Source organism: Artemia sp. Qi Xiang Cuo, chromosome 4 (genome assembly GCF_049724085.1).
Source record: "Artemia sp. Qi Xiang Cuo chromosome 4, ASM4972408v1, whole genome shotgun sequence".
Taxonomy (NCBI): domain Eukaryota; kingdom Metazoa; phylum Arthropoda; class Branchiopoda; order Anostraca; family Artemiidae; genus Artemia; species Artemia sp. Qi Xiang Cuo.
The window spans coordinates 13521623-13540674 of record NC_142797.1 but is presented as its reverse complement, the minus strand read 5'-3'; the positions used below and the strand labels follow the sequence as shown (position 1 = coordinate 13540674).

General features: G+C 34.4%; 1 protein-coding gene across 1 annotated transcript in view; it reads right to left on the bottom strand.

Annotated features, from left to right (window-relative positions):
* LOC148952791 (arginine--tRNA ligase, cytoplasmic-like) overlaps window positions 1-19052 on the bottom strand; it is a 53549-nt gene that overhangs the window by 32257 nt on the left and 2240 nt on the right. Inside the window, exon 2 of the mRNA XM_089087782.1 lies at window positions 4769-4915. Within this exon, the coding sequence (XP_088943908.1) occupies window positions 4769-4915 (147 nt within the window). The remainder of the gene's footprint in view (window positions 1-4768; window positions 4916-19052) is intronic.

Here is a 19052-nt window from a genome sequence, read left to right as displayed (position 1 = left end):
CGAGCAATTAACAATAAAATTTAATTGGTGAGCCCTCTCCCAGCATCCCCAAAAATAAAAGACTCCTCAGTATGTCATTAAGACGCCGTACAAAAATTTAGCCTTCGATCATCGAGAGCACGACAGTAGAGGTGCATTACGTTATTGCTACTTTTGCTTCTAGTGCACCAATTGTCACCCCTAAGAAATTTGAAGAAATACAAAGATGGACAAATTAGATTAAAAAATAATAAGCAGTAAATTGGCAAAACGTTTTCGCCATTTTGAAAACCTGATCTTTGTTTTGAGAGAATATCTATGACACAAAATTCTAAGATTTGCTTTAAAGCAGGAAAAAGGCGAATGAATTAGGCGAATATTAATATAAACCTCTCAGGAATAAAATTGTTTTCTAATTTATGTCTACAGACTGGTTTTCTAAGCATGACTTCTAAAGTGCACATGGCCCACATTTCAGGGACAACGATTTTGGGGGGAAGGGGTTGAGGTGGACCTTTTAAATAATGCCTTATGGCCAAGTTCTTACGGAGAGACCCCAGGCATTTTTCCCGGGAAGTTCTCCCTATGCTTTCTAACAGCACCTATTCTACCATTGTATATAATATTGAGTTTGTCTCTGTTTCTAAAGCTTTCTTTGAAGTTTTATTTTCACCTACCTGCCGGTAAACTATCCCCATCCCTCTCTTAGGCCAGGCCAATATCCTAAAACTGTAGGCTATTTACTTCTTCATTGAAGATATTTGAACAATCATGTTTACATCACGCTAAGTCTCATAAGCCCTGCCTTTACACAAGGTCGCACCTTATCTTTAATGAAACAAAGAAACGTTTTGCATAGTTATTTTACGAATTTAATTTACATTTGGTTTTTAATTCAATTAAAAATAAAATTTTTATCTATTCATTTATTTTCTCGGTTACAAGAGCTGAAGTTCTTTAAGGTTGTTTCAATTAGGATATAGATTTTGTTGTAGATATTCCGAGTAAAAATTTTCTTCTTTAAGCTCTCTTGAGAGGTGTCCATAGTATTTTTTCATAATACTTAGCGGTATGCTCTTTAAAGAATATGAACAATATTTTACATTGTGCTCTCTAGCATTCCATTGAGCAAATCAGAATAACGATAAAAAAAAACATATTTTGCATATGTCCAGCTTCTTTCATGAAGGGAGTTCATGTATTTTTCAAAAATATCTCCAAGTTAAGAACTTTGCATAGGTTATGTTATTTTACTATAATAATCCTCTGTATCTGTCGGTAATTAATGATGATATTTTAACTTCAAGTACTTCACCCTTCATGTAATGATATAATTAACAATTGAAGTTCATTTCATTAATAATGCTATTTCAACTTCCACCTTCATTGTTAGAACATATTTAAAACATTTAAACTACCAGAACATATTAACATATTAGAACATATTTAAACTACCAAGACAGTGAAAATAAAAACTGAAAATTTGAATTTGTTCATTGAAAATTTAAGCAACCAAGTTTATCTAGAAAATAGGAACAATTGGAGATTTAATTTTTAAAGAAAAAGGCTTCCACATGCAGTTATACATTTTTTAGTAGTGGCCAGCCCCCCCCCCCCCCCCAACAAAAAATGAATTGCGGCTTAAAAGTGAGCGAAAAACAAGTGACCTTAACAGATAAAAAAGGTGAAGATTTTTCATTGAAGGTGTAGGAATCCACAGATTACTCATTTTCCAATCTTTACACAGACAAATCCTTGTTAAATTTAACAGAATAGTCTTACTTACTTTTTCCACGGTTCAACGTGGCAACACTGAGGAAAATACGGTACTCCAATAATAACTTCATAATTTTGAAACAACCCAATGACAAATCGGAAAAATCATGGTTTTCACTTAAAATTAATCCTAAAATGGGTTCGGGGGAGGTAAATAGTTTTTATTTCACTGTCCTTGGTTCTCCGATACAATTACGAAAATTTACCTTCCAAAGCTCCCACCCAAATGACAACACTGCACTTGAGCAGGAAATACATGGATTTGGACAGTACAATTAGACAATTAAAACCCCAAACTAAAGTCCTGAAAACGTGGAATATAATAACAATAACAATCTTAGGATACAATAACAATATAATAACAATCTTAGAGGGATTCAATACCTTAAAATAGTTTGGCGAGCCAAAGCATCAGCTGTCCGTCTCAACGACAAAGCACACAATAGCGAACTCCCCCACGGGACTAACCACCATTGAGCTAATGAGAATCTGTGATTTGAGTATGAAATTTGATTGAAAAAAAAAAGAATTAAAAATTACGTCCCCAGCGTTGGCAAGCTTTTCAATCAAAGCGGGTATCAGCATAGGGCATGGGCGTACGTAGCTTCTTGTCTAGGGGGAGGGCAGCCGATTCTGTGATAAAGGGTGAGGGGAGGAAGCTGAAGTTATATTGTCAGTTCACAAAACCTTACATTACCAGCAAGTTCTATCATACCTATGAAATCTTTATTAATAAGTAATCACCAAAAATCATCAACAAGCTTCGGGATTAATCTTCTTAGATTAGAGCTAAATCTTTCTAAGACATTATGGATAATTGCTTCTTGTTTGACTTCTATTCTGTCATTTCAGCTATTTATTTAAAACTTTTTTAACTATCTACTTTTTATCAACTGCTTTCTTAGCCATCTACCTTTTTTCAACAGCTTTTTCAGCCATAAATTTGAAGTTCTAGGGGGGGGGGCATTAGCCCCCCCCCATCTACGAATGCCCAAGGCACAGGTAGCTCCCAAAGCTACCAAATAACTCAAATGAAATTGTCTCTGAGCTGAACTTTTGCATTTTCCTAACAGCCATGCTCTAACAGTTTTAAGGATTGCCATTTCCTGAACTTTAAAATTAAATTCTGCATTTAGTTAATAAAAAGAAAGATGATACTTTCTAATGATGCAAGTTTCATTCAAACCGACTATCTCTTACTTTGGCACAAAACAGCAGAAGTTAAATGGTTTTTCTGGAATTTCTGGGAAAGTAGGTGCCAGCTTTTAGTTTTCTGTCGTTTATTTAGATCTCTTATTCAGGCTTTAAGACTTATGTCAAGACAATCAAATCAATCCTAAATAGTTTGGGAACACAAATTAAGATAGATTATAATAGATGAGACAGAGTGATCATTTAAGATATCATACAGCCTTAAAAAAAAGAAAAAAAAAACCATAAAAATGTTTGGATCTTTGCAAAATGCCCTATATTTTGTACAATTTAGAAATGTACCATAGAAGTACACCCAAGGCCTTTTATTATTCAATCTGGCCCAATTGTACCCACTAGATCAGCTGATGGTGTTGGATATCAAAGCCATTTGATTAGGTGTTAATTGCTCAGATTCCCAAAACCTCAGGGGGGGGGGGGCGGATCAAGGAATTAAGAAAAAAATTCTGGCTGGAATACTTCAATTTTGACAAAGAACCTAACCAAGGGGTTATTTGGACCTATCTGGAGGAGACCCCCCTCCCCACCTCCATATGGGCACTAAAGGAACATAAATAGGCTTAATAGTGTTAAAACTTTTTTATAATAGCAAAAAGTCAATAAAGGTTACGCGCAATAAAATCAATTAAAACAGAAATTTAATTTAATTAGATAAAACTTGAATTTTCATTAAATTCAAAAACCAAAAAAAAAAATGAAACAGAAATGGTTCAGGCTGAATGAAAAATCACATTAAAAAAAAATATGTTATTTTCTATTCTTTTTTTTGGTTTTGTAATAGTATGATAAGATAAGATTTATTGCAAAAAGCCTGTGGGCCATAGCAACACATAATACAATCTACAAACCAAAACTCAGGAACAAAATACAACTTTAGATAGTAAAAAAAAAGAAAAAAAAAGAACAACAAAACGACAAAAAAAAGAAACACACCAAGTTTCGACTTTTAACCAACAAACACCATATGATAAAATTCAAATTATAAAAATAGTAACAGGCTATCCCCTCAAACATGATTCCCTATATGTGTTTATTCTAACAATTGAGAGCCCCTTTGCAATTTTTTTTTTTTTTTGTAATTATCTACAGGGCAATAAAATAAGATTAAAATCTCAACTCCTAAAAGTATTTAAAGTTTCTTCTCCTTATTTTCAATCAGCTCAAATTATCAAATAGCCAAGGACTGTTTTCCTTGTCCCTTCCCCTACTCTTTAATTATAAAATAAAATGCCAGAAAAACTCTCGAAACAATTTACTTAAAGAATATCCTGAGAAAACAATTTTGAAATGAGTTCACAGTTTTACAACAAGGGTTATGAAAAAGAAAATTATTATAAATATTATAAAAATTATAATATTATTATTATATATATTATATATTATTATATATATATTATATATGATATTAATATTATCATAGATATAATATTATTAATTATTAATTTACAAAAATAATATAAAAAAATTACACAAGTAATTTTGACACTTTTGGAGTAAATTTTGGAAATATAAACAAGATGGTGATCAGGCATATTCACAAAAAATCATTTGAGGGGAACACAGATTTGAAACAGATAATTTAGATACATGAGAAATGCAAAAAAGTATTTGGGGAGTCACAAGGACCAAGTGATTTGGGCGAGGGGCACCCGAAGAACCTTCTCCTGCCATGTGTAGATGCCTGGTCAGGATATACATAAATGATAATGATGATGAAAATAAACCTGTATAATAGTAATGCCACCTGCTGTATAAACCATCTCTAAACTACACATTCAATATACAATACTTCTTAACGTACTCTTTTCATGATGTTTATTCTGTACTTCAATTTGTAATTCTCAATTTTAAATTTTTCAATTTCTTCTAAGTCATTTGTAGGTTTTACTGTTGTAGTCTGCTTTCGGAGCTCTTCAATCTTTGACATCAGTTGTTTAATCTCATTTTCCTGGAATAAAGAGGGTTAGTACAGTTTTGAAATCAACATATTGCTGTCCCAAAAAACCTGATAGCCATTTTACATTTATGTTCTGAACATTTTTCTAGAGCAGGCTACTGATACATCAATATGATATTACTGAGTATTAACATTTCTTGTACTGCTTTGAATATCAGGAAACGACATATAGAGCCAGTAGTTAAAAAATTAATTGTCAAGTATTGTTAAATTATTGGGGGGGGGGGGGTTAACATTACATTATATTTCTTGGTTTCTAAAGTGGTATACTTGAGGTGTTAGAATACTCCAACAAAGATTGTAAAATGTTTGAATTAAAAAATGGTTTAATGTCATATTATGTTTCTTGGTTTCAAAAGTGGGTTTTTCAGACATTTGCTGAGGAATTTTCAAATGCAAAAGGCCGTGTTAGTAGCAAGTTAAACTCAGAAATATTATGCTGAAATGGAGCATGGATTCATCAGAATTATACTAGATCTGTTAGAATACATCAACAATGATTTAAAAGCTCACTAATGAATAAAAGTACCACCATTAAGGTCTGCTATGTTCCATTCAATAGAATTTGTATAGATTTTGTGCATATTATTTGCTTCCATTTCTTTTTAGATCAGCACAAAGTTTGGTTTTGCCTAAACACACTAAATGTTTTAAACAAAACATATATTTCTTGGATAAAACCTCACAACATCAATAATGAAATAAATTATTTGTTTTGGCTCAGGAGCTTCATCAGAAAAAGTATAAATCCATACATAAAAAGGGTAGAACTAATTTTTGTAGTACACCTTCCAAAAAAAGAAATTTTTGTAAATAAATAAAAGTTCAAATAGGCATAATTTCCTTTTAACAGACAGTGATAAACTTCACAAAACATACTAGAAATTTTGGTCACATATGCAGTAACCATCATCATTAGTAATACACTGAGCATTACTATGATGATGGTCACTGCATAGGAGACCAAAATACCTAGTATTTTTCGTGAAGTTTATCACTGTCTATTAAAGCATTTTATCCCTGTTTGAACTTTTGTCCATTGTCATGGAAAGGCAGTGTGGTTTTCAAAATTATCTAATTCTTGCAAAACCTTAAAAAAAGGTTTGTTGGGTAAAATTTTGTTTGTTGGTTTGTGGGTAAACAAATTATTTAGTTTTTCTTCCTCAGGAAAAAGATAAATGAATACAAGCATTAAAGCATAAAAACAGTTTTTGTTATTTTTAATATTAAAATGCTATTTATTTGTTTATCAATACCAAATGTGGTAAGCTTTACAGATCTTCTCACAATTAACATTACAAAATTTGAAGATAATGATGAAACACACTTTATGACAACACACAGGTCACAAGAATGATCAATGTGGCAAAAATTACTCTAAAAGAATATAGTAAGGAACTCTGAACAAAGTATGGTCAGAGTGTGTGTAGCTATTATGTTTGGTACAGAACATAGTATGGATAAAACCTAGCATGGAACTCTGTAGAGGCTCACTAACTTCTGAAAGACTGTACTGTGACAGTTACAACTGTTTCCAGCAGTATTGTGTCCCCAAGACTTCCACATACACATGGATAAAGATTTTCGACCTAACCTTTTCTGTTGACATGGTGAGTATATTTTTTAAAAGTGGGGAAGTAACTTGAGAACATTCTCAACAATGCAGAATGCATTTCTGAAGTCAGCTCTGTCAAATCAAAGCTGAAGACTAGGTAACTGTAGTCTCTGTATTCTCTGGTGGTATGGTATATATCTGAGAAAAGGTTCAAGTTTCACAGTCGTTTTTTGTGCTTTCTTGACTTTTGCTTCATTTCTCTCATAAAGAGGGCACCATATTGATGAGCAACACTCAAGCATTTGAATTACAGTAGACATATAAATTGACATCAATGTATAAAGGTTAAACTTAGAGAATTTGCATTTAGATTAAGGGGTGACCGGTGTCGACGCACAAAAAGCATACAATTCAACTTGGATAATAGGTGGCTTCGAAAATTAACGGGTTTTAAAAGGAATGACGAACACTTATTAAGCCAGTGTTTTCATGTCTCTCTGTTAAGGGTCGTTACTTCGCTGAATAATTTCCGGGTTACCGATTCCGAATTTTTTTCCAGTAAATTAAAAGGCATAGAGATTACTTAATCTAGTGGCAAGAATCTGTAACATTTTAGCAAGAATCTAACATTTAGCAAACTCTTACAGATGATTAGTTGTCATCAAGAATGTGTGGTTTGACTAGTAAGAAGCGAGTAAGAATTGGTTGAAGTTTTCAAATGAATAGATTGGAGCTAATGTTTCTATGCAAAAGGCCTTGTACCTTGACGGAGGAAAATAAAAAGAACGAGTCAGAGGTGATTTTAAATAAACCGGTAATTTTAAGAAATGAGGTTCATTTTGATTGGGGAAAATTTTATACGCGGGGAGAATTTTTCTGAGGAGGGAATTAGCTGACACAATAAATACTTAAGTAGCTAAAATAAACTTTCATTAAAAACCTAATTCAAAACTTGATTTTTCAATGGGTTTGCCCAACTCGTTAAAAACTGAAACATTTTCTCAGAAGTAAGGCCGTATTGAGAGGTGGTTTAACCCCTCTGGAATTTTTGTCAGACTCGTAGAAACTCAACCAAAATATATATAAACAAACTTTGATTCCCCCCCCCCCCAAAAAAAAGAAAACCAAACAGAAACTGTCTTGCTTAGAAGTCATGCAATCAATTTTATTTGCCCCTCGATCAGTGGCGTAATTTTGTCAAAATCCTGGGGGGGGGTGGGTGGTAAAGTTGGAGCCAATTTTCCCAACTCAAATGAAAATGACAGTGAAAACTGAGAAATGATCCATATATTACCGTAAAGACAAAAATATACTAAAGAAAACTGCCTGTTTCTCTTGATACTTGCATTTTGCAGGCTTATCTTAGTGACAAGATTTTTTGCAGAAACTAAATTTCAGCTGGGCAGGAAAACTAAGGTCTAGGGGGGGGGGGGCAAAATTGGGTGTAGAGGGACCAGTTGCCGCTCCTGTCCCATAGCAAATTACGCCCCTGCCTTCGATCCGTTAACAAATGGCTGACAGATTTTGGTAATTGGCGATATTTCTAAGCACCACAATTAGTTTTTGAGCCTTGACTATGTCCTAGTCTGTATTTTCTTCTTTCGTGACAGAAGCAATCGTACTCCTTGCGAAATCCCGCATCGTTCTATGCATGAAGGGGTTTGAAAATTCATGAAGATGGGGCTTTCCTTTTATCTTTTGGCCCAGACTGACCTTCAAAATAGATGTTTTTTTTTATTTTGAAGAAACTCCTACCACGGTTTTAGCATTTCTAACAGGATAATTTCAATGACAAGGACAGCTAAGAAGTATAAATTCATTTCCAGTATATAGTAATAACATATATATGTATAAATGCATTCGTTTTCAGCATTTGAGACTTTTTTTTTAGTGTACGGAGTAAATGAACATTTACTATTTATAAGTAAATAACTATTAATAAATTCCGAATTAAATTATCTTTGAAGCCATGTATGCAGTTTTATTTAGCCGTCAACTCGTTTAGAAATGGCTCTTGGATTGCCAAATTATGAGATCTTCTTCTGTCTAGAATTTAGGGTAATAAAGCTTCCATATATAATTTTGATCTAGCCCCTATGCTACCATTGCTGAAACATAAAACACAAAACTCGAATGCAAGACACGAAACCAGAAACGAAACCCGACAAACGGGTATTTGCAATAGAGAAATGGAATGCAAAGCGTGGTTACCATTGCGTTTACGATATTTAAACTGTTGTTTTTTGGGGTTTAGGGGGGGGGGGAAGGTACCTTGGTTAGGTTACTTATTTAATATATGCTATGTTCTACCACCCCCCCCCCCCCCCAACGTGCAAATATATAGCCCAAGTTTGTTTCTTAACTATTATATATTCAATCTATTTTTTTTTTTTATTAGCATTAACCAAACTTGACTTCTTTTGTGGGCACCATATTATGCACAAGTACCCTAAATTCTTAGACCTTGTAATATCTGACCAATATGTAATATCAAGACCTTGTAAATCTAACCAATATTTAGATTTTCCCGATTTGACACTAAACAAAATTTTAATATCTTGTAATATTAAAATTTGTAATATCTTGATTTTCCCGATATGACACTAAACAAAATTTTAATATCTTCTAATATCAAGACCTTGTAAATCTAACCAATATTTAGATTTTCCCGATATGACACTAAACAAAATTTTAATCTATGAAAAAGGAGGGGAGGGGGCTTGGTCAAGATACAAAAATTACACTTCTTGTGTGATCGCACACAAGAAGTGTGCCCTTATCATCAACAATTCTGTTTAAACTTGAGAGCAAATGTATTGCAGATTGGGAGTCAGTTAAAGAGAGAATACTTTCAGACTCTAAACAATAATCTATAAAAGATCTAGGGCAATGTGGATGGTACACAGTTCAGCAGACAAAATAAAGAATCTCACTGAAAGGAGAAGATAACGATTAAGGTCCAGGGATGGAATGCATGAAGCTGCTCCACCTCTCTTACCATGGCCAGATTCATTTGCATAAATTTGTCTCTGATTAGGGTAATTTTTTGAAATTTATTTTGAAAAAAAAAAAAGTTTTCACCACACGATGATATGGAATCAGGTTTTTATTTATAGGAATAAGATCATATTGACATTATGGTCTGTCTATCTCCTCTGGAGGGTGTACCAGCACATAAGGCTGATTAAGAAAAACTTTACTACAGCTTTTTGTGAAGCATCCCATTAAGGCGCACAACTCATTTTAAAAACCAGTGTTATAGTTCAACCCCGTGAACTTAAACAAGAATCTGATATGAACTAAGAAAAAGGGCTTGTATTTATTAAAAATATAGATAATACCTAGAGCAGAATCTTGAAAAATGGATCAACACAAAAAATGTGTGCGCAAAAAAAAAAAGAAAAAATGCACAAAAAAGTTGGATTATCGAAACTGAGAGCACAATTTTGCATTCAACATACACAAAATTCAATTTTAATAGATTACCTATCCATTAGAAATCTGATGAAAATCTTCTAACACAACTAAATAAAAGTAGCACTATGAAAAAAAAATTTAAAAAAAAATGGAGAAAACTATAAATTTTTGCCATAAAACAATTTTACCTAGTTATGACATATGATACATTACACATGCACATCAGATTTGCTAATACAAATTACAAGTTTTTCATGAAGTATACCTTTATTAAGCTTTTATTCAACTAACACAAATGATGAAAATAGGCTAATTGTTCAACACTCGTAAACTGAGATAAATCATTTTAAAATGTTGTTCCATAATATCAAAAGTTCTTACGATCGCAAAAAAGTAGCTTGCACAGGTCGTAAAAGAACAAATAAAAAGAAGTGTACAAACTTGAACAATTTGTCTGTATTACAAAAAAAAAGACAATGACCCCAAAAAATAAATGCAGAAGAAAGATGCAACTAAGTTAATACTCAGTCTTGCATCCATCCAACAAAATTTAGTTTTAATAAATCGACGATCATATCGGAATCCGAAGAAATATGGAAATTTTTCTTAAAATGTCATGGAAAAAAGGTTAAAACATCATGAATTCCGTCACAGATTAACTACAGAGACTTATTTTGTAAGCTTCTAATGCTAAGTACAAATTGCAAGGCTTATTCATAGATTTTTGTCTTATTTTAACTTGAATCAAATAGTTTGTGGTAACGAACTGTAAGTAAGGAGCAAAGCTGCTTAATTTTTACCCAAACCAAAAAATCAGAATTCTTGTGTCAATAGTTATATCAAAAGAATCAGCTTATTATACTGATAGTTTAGTGTTACGCATCAAAAGCTACGAGCCTCAGAAAATTTGCCTGATTTCTAAAACAAGGGGAGAAACACCCAAGAAAAGTCAAGAGATCTTAATGAAAATCATATTATCACGTTCTGCGTATCCGGGAACCCTGTTGTAGTAGTTCCAAGCTCCCTTCTGGAAAAATATGAAATTTTGTATTTTTTTGCTAGAAGAAAGATCACGGATACGTGTTTATTTGTTGTTATTTTTTGTTTGTTTTCCCAAGGGGTTATTGTATCGAACCAATAGACCTATATTATTGGAAAAGGACTTATTCCGATGGAAATTAAAAGTTCTAGTGCCCTTTTAAAGTGACCAAAAAGATTGGAGCGCAATTAGCCCCCCTCCCCCATGAAATTCACCACCCCTTTTTCCCTAAATCGTTCGATCAAAATTGTGAGATATAATGCCCTAACCATGGAGAGAATATGGCCCCCATAGCTCCTGGGTTGCATCTTTAAGTTATAAAATTTGCCCATTGTTTATGTATAGTATTTTTTATTGTGAAGTTGGCATAAATTTTTCGGGTGAGGGAGGGGTGGTGAATTTTCTGCTCGGGGGATTTTCCACAGGAAAAATTTAACAGCCGGAGAGAATGTTCCGAGGGGGGAGGGGGGTGAAATTTTCTGAGGAAATTTTATACTGGGGAAATTTGCCAAAATTCCTATGCGAAATTCTTTTTATTGTCTTACTTTCCCTTTGTCGAGTAAATTTTAAGGATGGAGATGTTAAGGGCAATTGTCCGGGGTAAATTTTTCACCCAGATTGAATTGTCTAGAGGATCTATCTGTGGGAGGGGGGAATTTTTCCGTGGAGGTGGAGCCGGATTTCTTGGCACTATTTCAAAACCACCAGAAATTAAACTATAAAAAATTATTTTTTAACTGAAAGTAAGTATCCCTATTTGAACTTGTATTTACCGTTAAGGAAAGTCAGTGTGGTATTCACAATTATCTACTTGGTTTTGTTATTTTTTGTTTTTGACGCAGTCAGCAAGTTGCTTCAACAAACGACTTGGTGTAGATCCTAAACTTCTGCGAAAAATATGCAAACGGCCAGAATGTCCCTTAGAATATTTCATGCCCGCAGCGGTAACATGCGTTGTGTATCGGGCTCTTTTTGTCACCATTATATTTTTTCCCCCGATAAGCTTAGCAACTATGCTCATAAAATACTCTGCAAGGTTGCTAGTACTATTTCCGATGACAAATCGAGCTCTTCTAGTTAAAGTGTCAAAGGCTGAATGCACATGAATAAGAAAACTATTGCTTGGGACACATTCTTTGCTGAATTCAAAAATTTGTTTTGTCATTTTGCAGCATTCTGGGCACTGTCTATGATCACCGCGAAATAAATGAAATGGTATTACTTTCAGCTCATTTACAAGGTCTTTGACCCCTTTCCCTTCTTTGGTTGTGCGTGCAATTGCGTTTCTTGCAAAGTCGCACATTTTCTTTATTTTTAAACCACTAAGAAGACTCCTGCATTCGGGGTTTTCTTTTTGCTTCATGTAAAGCCTCTTTTTTAGGCACTTACATGCATGGTTGGCACACTCAATTTTTCGATATATCTACCGTACGGTACTATGGCTGTAAGCTCTACATGGGTGCTAGAGTTACCATCAGCGATAAATCTAACATATTTTAAAGAGTGCATAGTTGGAGCGATTCGAAGTGCCTCGACTAGACTATCAGATTCCATACCTGTGCTTGGTTCCTGCCAGTTCATAAAACACGTACGGTCGGGAAGCAAACTGTTTTCATTCCTTCAATGCTTCATACAAATGAAACAGTATTTATTTCTAATCCCAACATGTAGAAGCTTTTTTGAACAAAAACCAATGACGACTCCACAACCAGACAACGCAGAAAACCTTTTGCCATAGCTTCTAGTACACCAGCCACCATTAACTATAAAACGAGTCTCCACTGAACCATGCATGTTGGTTTTTTCACCTGCTTTAATAACCATTCTGCGCTCAATCTTGCCATTGTTCGGTAAAATTTATGAAGTGTTTTTTCCAAGTTCTCACCAATGTCCATTTCAAATTTTTTAAAAACTTTTTGTGACATACAGTTTGAACTAACTGTAGAAAAAAGCTCCTGAATTTGGGCATGACTCATACCAGTGTTTATTGCACCAACTACTGCTTCTTTGTTTACGTTTATTATCCTTGTGCTGACCTTTCGTCTTTTGGCTACTCTTTCTGTAGTAAAATTGTTTTTTTTTGCTTTTTTTCAGTCTCTTTTTCTTCTGGCTGTAAATCTGATTCCAACCTATGTGATTGGCGAGACGGTTTCGATGTCTTTTTTGGTGCTGGTGGCATTTCAGTGTGTAAAGTAACCTCTTCACTGCACGATTCACATTTGAAAATGAAACGTGAACGTAATCCAGCCCTGAACTCTCTGTTGAACATCATATTTGCAATAAGTTGTATGTCTTGGCACCTTAAACAAGACATTGGCTAAGAATTTGACATTGGGGGGGGGGGAAATTCATGGGATGAGATTAAATTTGTCACAGCAGTAAAACGAAAATTAGTATAGGCGTCCCCTCCCCGAAAAAGACCCCTCTCCTCGTGAGACACCCCCCCCCCGAAAATTAAATACCCCCATCCCTTGTTAGTTGGTTTGCTATACATTTTGACAAAACTCTAGAATGGGGTTCTCTATTTATCTTGTAGTTATAGAGGGAAGGATGATTTTAATGCCAAAACATCCCAAGTCTTAATAAACCTTAGCGTAAAGATCGGTACTTCAAAAAGTTGGTAGTTACCCACATATTCATGATAAGTTTGTTCCATCTGTGATCAGAAAAGGTTAAGACTTGGATTATAGGGAGCAGGGACTGGTAAAAAAAAAGCTCCAAGTTTTTAGGCCAGTAAAAGGAACAATGGATAAGACTATGGGTAACGACCACATCAAGAACCTCTTGGGTAGCAGAAAGTCTTGTTCCTAAATTTTAAGGTCGATAGCTTGAGCTCTTGGTTTCAAAATTGGCACTGCACTTTTTCATGTGATTTTTGGGTCCTTGCAATCATACCTGGCTTCAAATGGTAGGAACTGTGGTACATAGTCGATATTGTATTTTATTTACGGGAACCAAGAAGTATTACATGGATCCTTTGGTTTCGTACAGATAACTATCCCTTTTTCAAGCTGCATCTTGGTAACCCTTAGTTAAAACATGCAAATATCTCAAATGGTAGCCTCTAAAGCATGTCACATACTGGGATTCCACCTAAAAATCAGGCAAAATCAAGGCATCCGTGAGTCCAAGTCTTTATTTATGCATTTTACTCTGACACACATCAAACTTAAATCCAACAATGAATAAATAAATAAAAGTAAATTGCATACAAGTGCAGGGGGCACCAATTTTTGAAAACATCGGAAAGGTTGAGAACTCATTGTTTAATAAGAAAATAAGATACCCGCATACATTTTTTTCAAGATTTAAGAGAATTTTAGGTAGGCTACTTGTATGGTATAGCCCTGACCACTCAAGTTGGTTCATCCATTGACACATTGTAGAACCGTTTTTTTTGCTCGTTTCTTTTAGCTTAGCGTGAGACAAGACAATGAGAAATGACAGAATTGATGGGAAATGTATAATTTGGGAAATATATTTGCACCTAAGGGGAGGGGTGTTGGTAAAGTATTTGGAGAGTGTTAAGTTAGAAAACAATTCTTAGTTCATAATATGGAAAATAATTGTACCTAACACATTATGCTTGCAGACCCATTATGCTTTATCCCCCCCCCCTAACAAGCAAAAATATAGCCCAAATTTGTTTCTAAAGTATTATTTTTTTATCATATTTAGGTATATTTCATTTGGATTGAGCGTCAGAGAAACGGGTCCTATTTAAATGAGGAATATTAGGTCAAGGTTCAGGGACGGATCCAGGATTTTTTAGGGGGGGGGGCGCAAAATAGGTTGATCCGAAAAAAATATTTTTTTGGGGGGGGGGGGGGGGTGCAAAATAGGTTGATCCGAAAAACTTGCGTTATGAGCAAGTTTAATTAATACAAACTTGAGTTAATTAAGTAAATTACACTACTTTAGACTACGCTAGGGGGGGGGCACACACCCCCTCTCCCTGGATCCGCCACTGTCAGGTTTATATTGTACAATTACCGATTTTTTTTTCTCAGTAAAAATACTAAAAAACAGTAGTTTCAAATCTAGTACAGAAAATACCCATAAAATGGCACTCCAGCACAAGTGTTAAATTGGTACTTGTTAAGAAAGTGGTAAGTACAAGAGAAGTGAAATTTTGTTAATGCTAATGAAATAAAACAAAATGAGATGAAAATATAATAGTTCAGAAACAAATTTGAGCTATGTATTTGCACATTAGGGGATAGGGGTGGTAAAGCATAGAATATATTAAATACGTAACCTATGTTTATACAGCATCCAGGCATTACCCGATAAAATGTCTATCTGTTCTCGCAATACACTTCTCTTGTACTTACTGCTTTCTAAATAAGTACAGTTAAATTATTCTGAACCTCTACAGTTCTTTGTTTTTTTTTTTTGGAGAGGGGGGAGGGGTGGTTAATGTAACCATCTTTGGGGTCAGGCAGGGAAACCATATTATTTTTCTATAAAATTAAAAGTTCGTATTTACGTATGTTTGATTACAAGATCTTTGTAGCTTTTCACAAAATAAGGCACATTGACTATCCAACAAGCAGTCTTCAAGATTTCAGAAGTTAAATTGCGGCCACCTGTTATTGTTTTTAGTCTTGGTGGTTCTATAATGGTTTCCTCTTGCATAGATACTTCCTCTAAAACAAGCAAATACTTTGGAAGTCTTGGTCTTTCATGTTTCATGCATATTTGTTTTAACTTTTCCCTGCCCTTTTGCAAGTTAATTAAATTAAGTCTTCTTTTATTGTGCTTTTTTTTCCATAACTCAAAAAGTTTTTCAATCTCTTGAATAGAACTTGCTCAATCCTTGATATATTTCGATTGGTTTTGAACAACGGCATGCAGCAAATACCGCATGTTTATCCAAGTTTAGTGGTATCATGCACAGGACACAGCGCCTGTTAATTGCAACACTGACCCGAAAATTAAACAGCCCTTGTTAAACTTGAGGATTCCATAACTCCATATCGATTACAGCAAAAAAAAACAAAGGATAAAAAAAGCCTTTAATTGAGTAAAATCAACATAAACTGTCTGAACAAATAGTTTGGGTTAAAAATATTTACAAGCTAGTATGAATTTTATTAAAGTTGTTAATATTGTTTTCTTTAACAAAGCCAAAAGAATATTTTATATAAAAATGCATTTAAAAAATATGGGGAGCAAACAAAAAAAAAGTGAACTTGACCAAATGATAGCCATTAGTCTCCAGGTGAACCACAATTTAAGTTCTCTTATATATCTGTTTCTTTAAACAAACAAAATTTCTTTAACATTGAGGAGATAGCCAAGTGACTTGGACTGCTTTACCCCTTAATACTTGGTAATTCACATGATGGGCAACATTTCAAACACGTTTATCAAACCCCAAGGTCATACCCCAAGTCAAAGGGTATAGTTTGGGTATACCCAAAGTCAAACCCTAAAGGGCTAGGCACACATAGCTGATTTCAGGAACTGATTTCAGCAAGGGTGTATTCCATGTCAAGTGATTCTAATTAATGATGCTAAGAGGCAGGACTTAGTGACGATTTTTGGTGATTAATCATCATTAATTATGTTCTAGACAAGGAATGTACAAGGGCTTTATAGCTTTAATTTTTGTAATCATATTTAATGATTATTGTACATTAATTGCAATTAATGACAATTAATCATTGGGTATAATATAATGTATTGGGGCTCTTGAGCAGAAAACATGTTAAAAACAATTCTTATTTCACAATACATAGAAAGATTGTTGTTAACAAATTTTGAAGCCCCTATATTAGCCCAAGTCATATATTTGTTATGTTTTGCTCTTGTTTCAGCTTAATCCCCATAATTTGAATCAACGCTGACAAAATCAAGAACCTGTAAACACATATGCAGTAAGGGGTGAAAATATATATACTACTACTACTAACAACTCACCTAAGCATCAACCAGCCTGAGGCCAACACAGCTATGCATGCTCCTCTTCCATCCCAGTCTATTCAAAGCCTCCATCTTTACATCCTCCCAGGAAGTTTCCATTTCCCTTAAATCTTTCCTTATAATATCCTACCACCCCAACCAAGAATGACCTGCTTTCCATTCAGCCCTAGACAGTTGGACAAAAAGTACAATCTTTCATCCTTCATCTACAGAAGATGCCCAAGACAATCTTTGGGCAATTTCTCTGACAAAATGTCCCTCTGTTTTTTGGAGCACCCATGCTTCAGAACCATATTTGACCACTGTCATCAGTGTAGCATCTAATTTATAATCTTGGCTTGCTGACTTATCTTCCTATTCTTCTAAACTTTTTTTAAACTGTGAAAACAACACCCTGGGCCTTGGCTATTCTATTTTAACATCTTCACTGCACCCACCATCTTAACTAATAATCCTACCAAGGTAAGTAAAGCAGTCCACTTTATATTATAAATCTTTTGTTACCAAATGTCACCTTTTCATCTTCACTTTTTCCTAGCCCTAGCAACTTAGCCTTCTGAACATTAATTTTCAAAACTATTTTAGCATCCTGAACTAGCAAAACCTTGAAAAGTTCCTTCATATTGTTCACAATTTCATCTAGGATGCTTAAATCATCAAAATAATTGAAGTCCAGGAAGTTTTCTTTTCTTCCCAATTCTGTGTTCTCTCATTGCTTATTCTGTGCTCCTTAAGACAAAGTCCATCAAAATGGGGATGGAGCAAAACCCTGATTAACTCCTGGATTTGATAAGAAATCAGCAACTAACCTCATTTCCTACCTGAACTACAGCATTGCTATTCTTATACATAGCACTGATCCCTATAATGTGTTTTTCTTGTAGAAAATAAAAGCATAAGAAAGTTGCTAAAGCTCTTCCATCAGCTGAATCAAAATTATTAATTACCTAATTATTAACCTAAAAGTGAAAATCAGGTTGACACATCCTCTACCCTTGCTAAAACTGGCTTAATATTTTACTATTATGCTGTCTAGGTGCATCTTCTAGATCCCTGGCCACTTTATCCATACCCTCCACTTCAAACCCCTGTGGGTTCACATTCTGATGATTTCTCTACTTTCTTTATGTTCCTCTTATTTTCAAATGATGTATTACTCAAATAATTCTTGCACGTGCCCATTCTATTCTTTATTAAACAAAAAGCATTTTCACCAATATTCTTCCCAAAGAATAAAAGTTGCTCATGGCCTCTTACCAACGAGGCCCTGAGCAACTTCACAAAATTATTTTCCTAAAATGATTCCATCCAGTTTTTACATTGTCAAATCTAAAACTCTCTAGTTCAGTATTCATCTATTCCTGGAGAGTTTCTCTCAGATTTTCATCATGGAGTCTACCAACATCATAACTTCCCAGAAGGTAGTTATGCTTCCAAAGTATCAGCTTTAAATTAAACCTAGACAGTAGTAGATGATGATTATTACTTTGAACATCAATCAAACCACTCCTATATACCCTAGTATCTTGTATTGACCTTGCCAATCTTTGATTTACAGTAAAATAATAAGGTTAGCCATTTTATTACCAAATACTTTATTGGTTATAACTAGACTATTATACCTACAAAATTGCAGCAGTAAGTAGCATTAAAGTTTCTTTTCCTACAAATTTATCTAGGCTAGGATACTATCTCATAATAAAATAATAGAGTTGGGGCCAGTAGTTGTGCCCCAAAAGTGGGAATAGAGTTGACCACAAGGTCCCTAGTGTTGTGGGTACCCCAACAGGGTTCAGACAGCCCTTTGCAAAGGCAGTTGTCCAGATATCTGGATCTTACACTCTGTTACAGTCAACCTCCTATAAATAATCTTCTATAATGGTATTCTGAGATGCCATGCAATTTAAACCATTACTGGGATGAATTTTGTAACTCATGAGATATGTCTATATGCTGATGGGTTCTGCAGAGAGTACATCCAAGGGGCATTCTTTCTCTTCTGCCAGTATTATATCCCTAAGCAAGAGTGTCCCAGTTTCTATTATGGGCCCCAAGGAACAAGGTACCCCCTTCATCTGTAACTCATATGGAGATACCCTAAATATATGTACGGTATTTCCTTATCTGCCCTAGGGGATGCACTAAGTGGCAGGGGGAAACCCTTTACAGAGCAGTAGAATTGATCATAT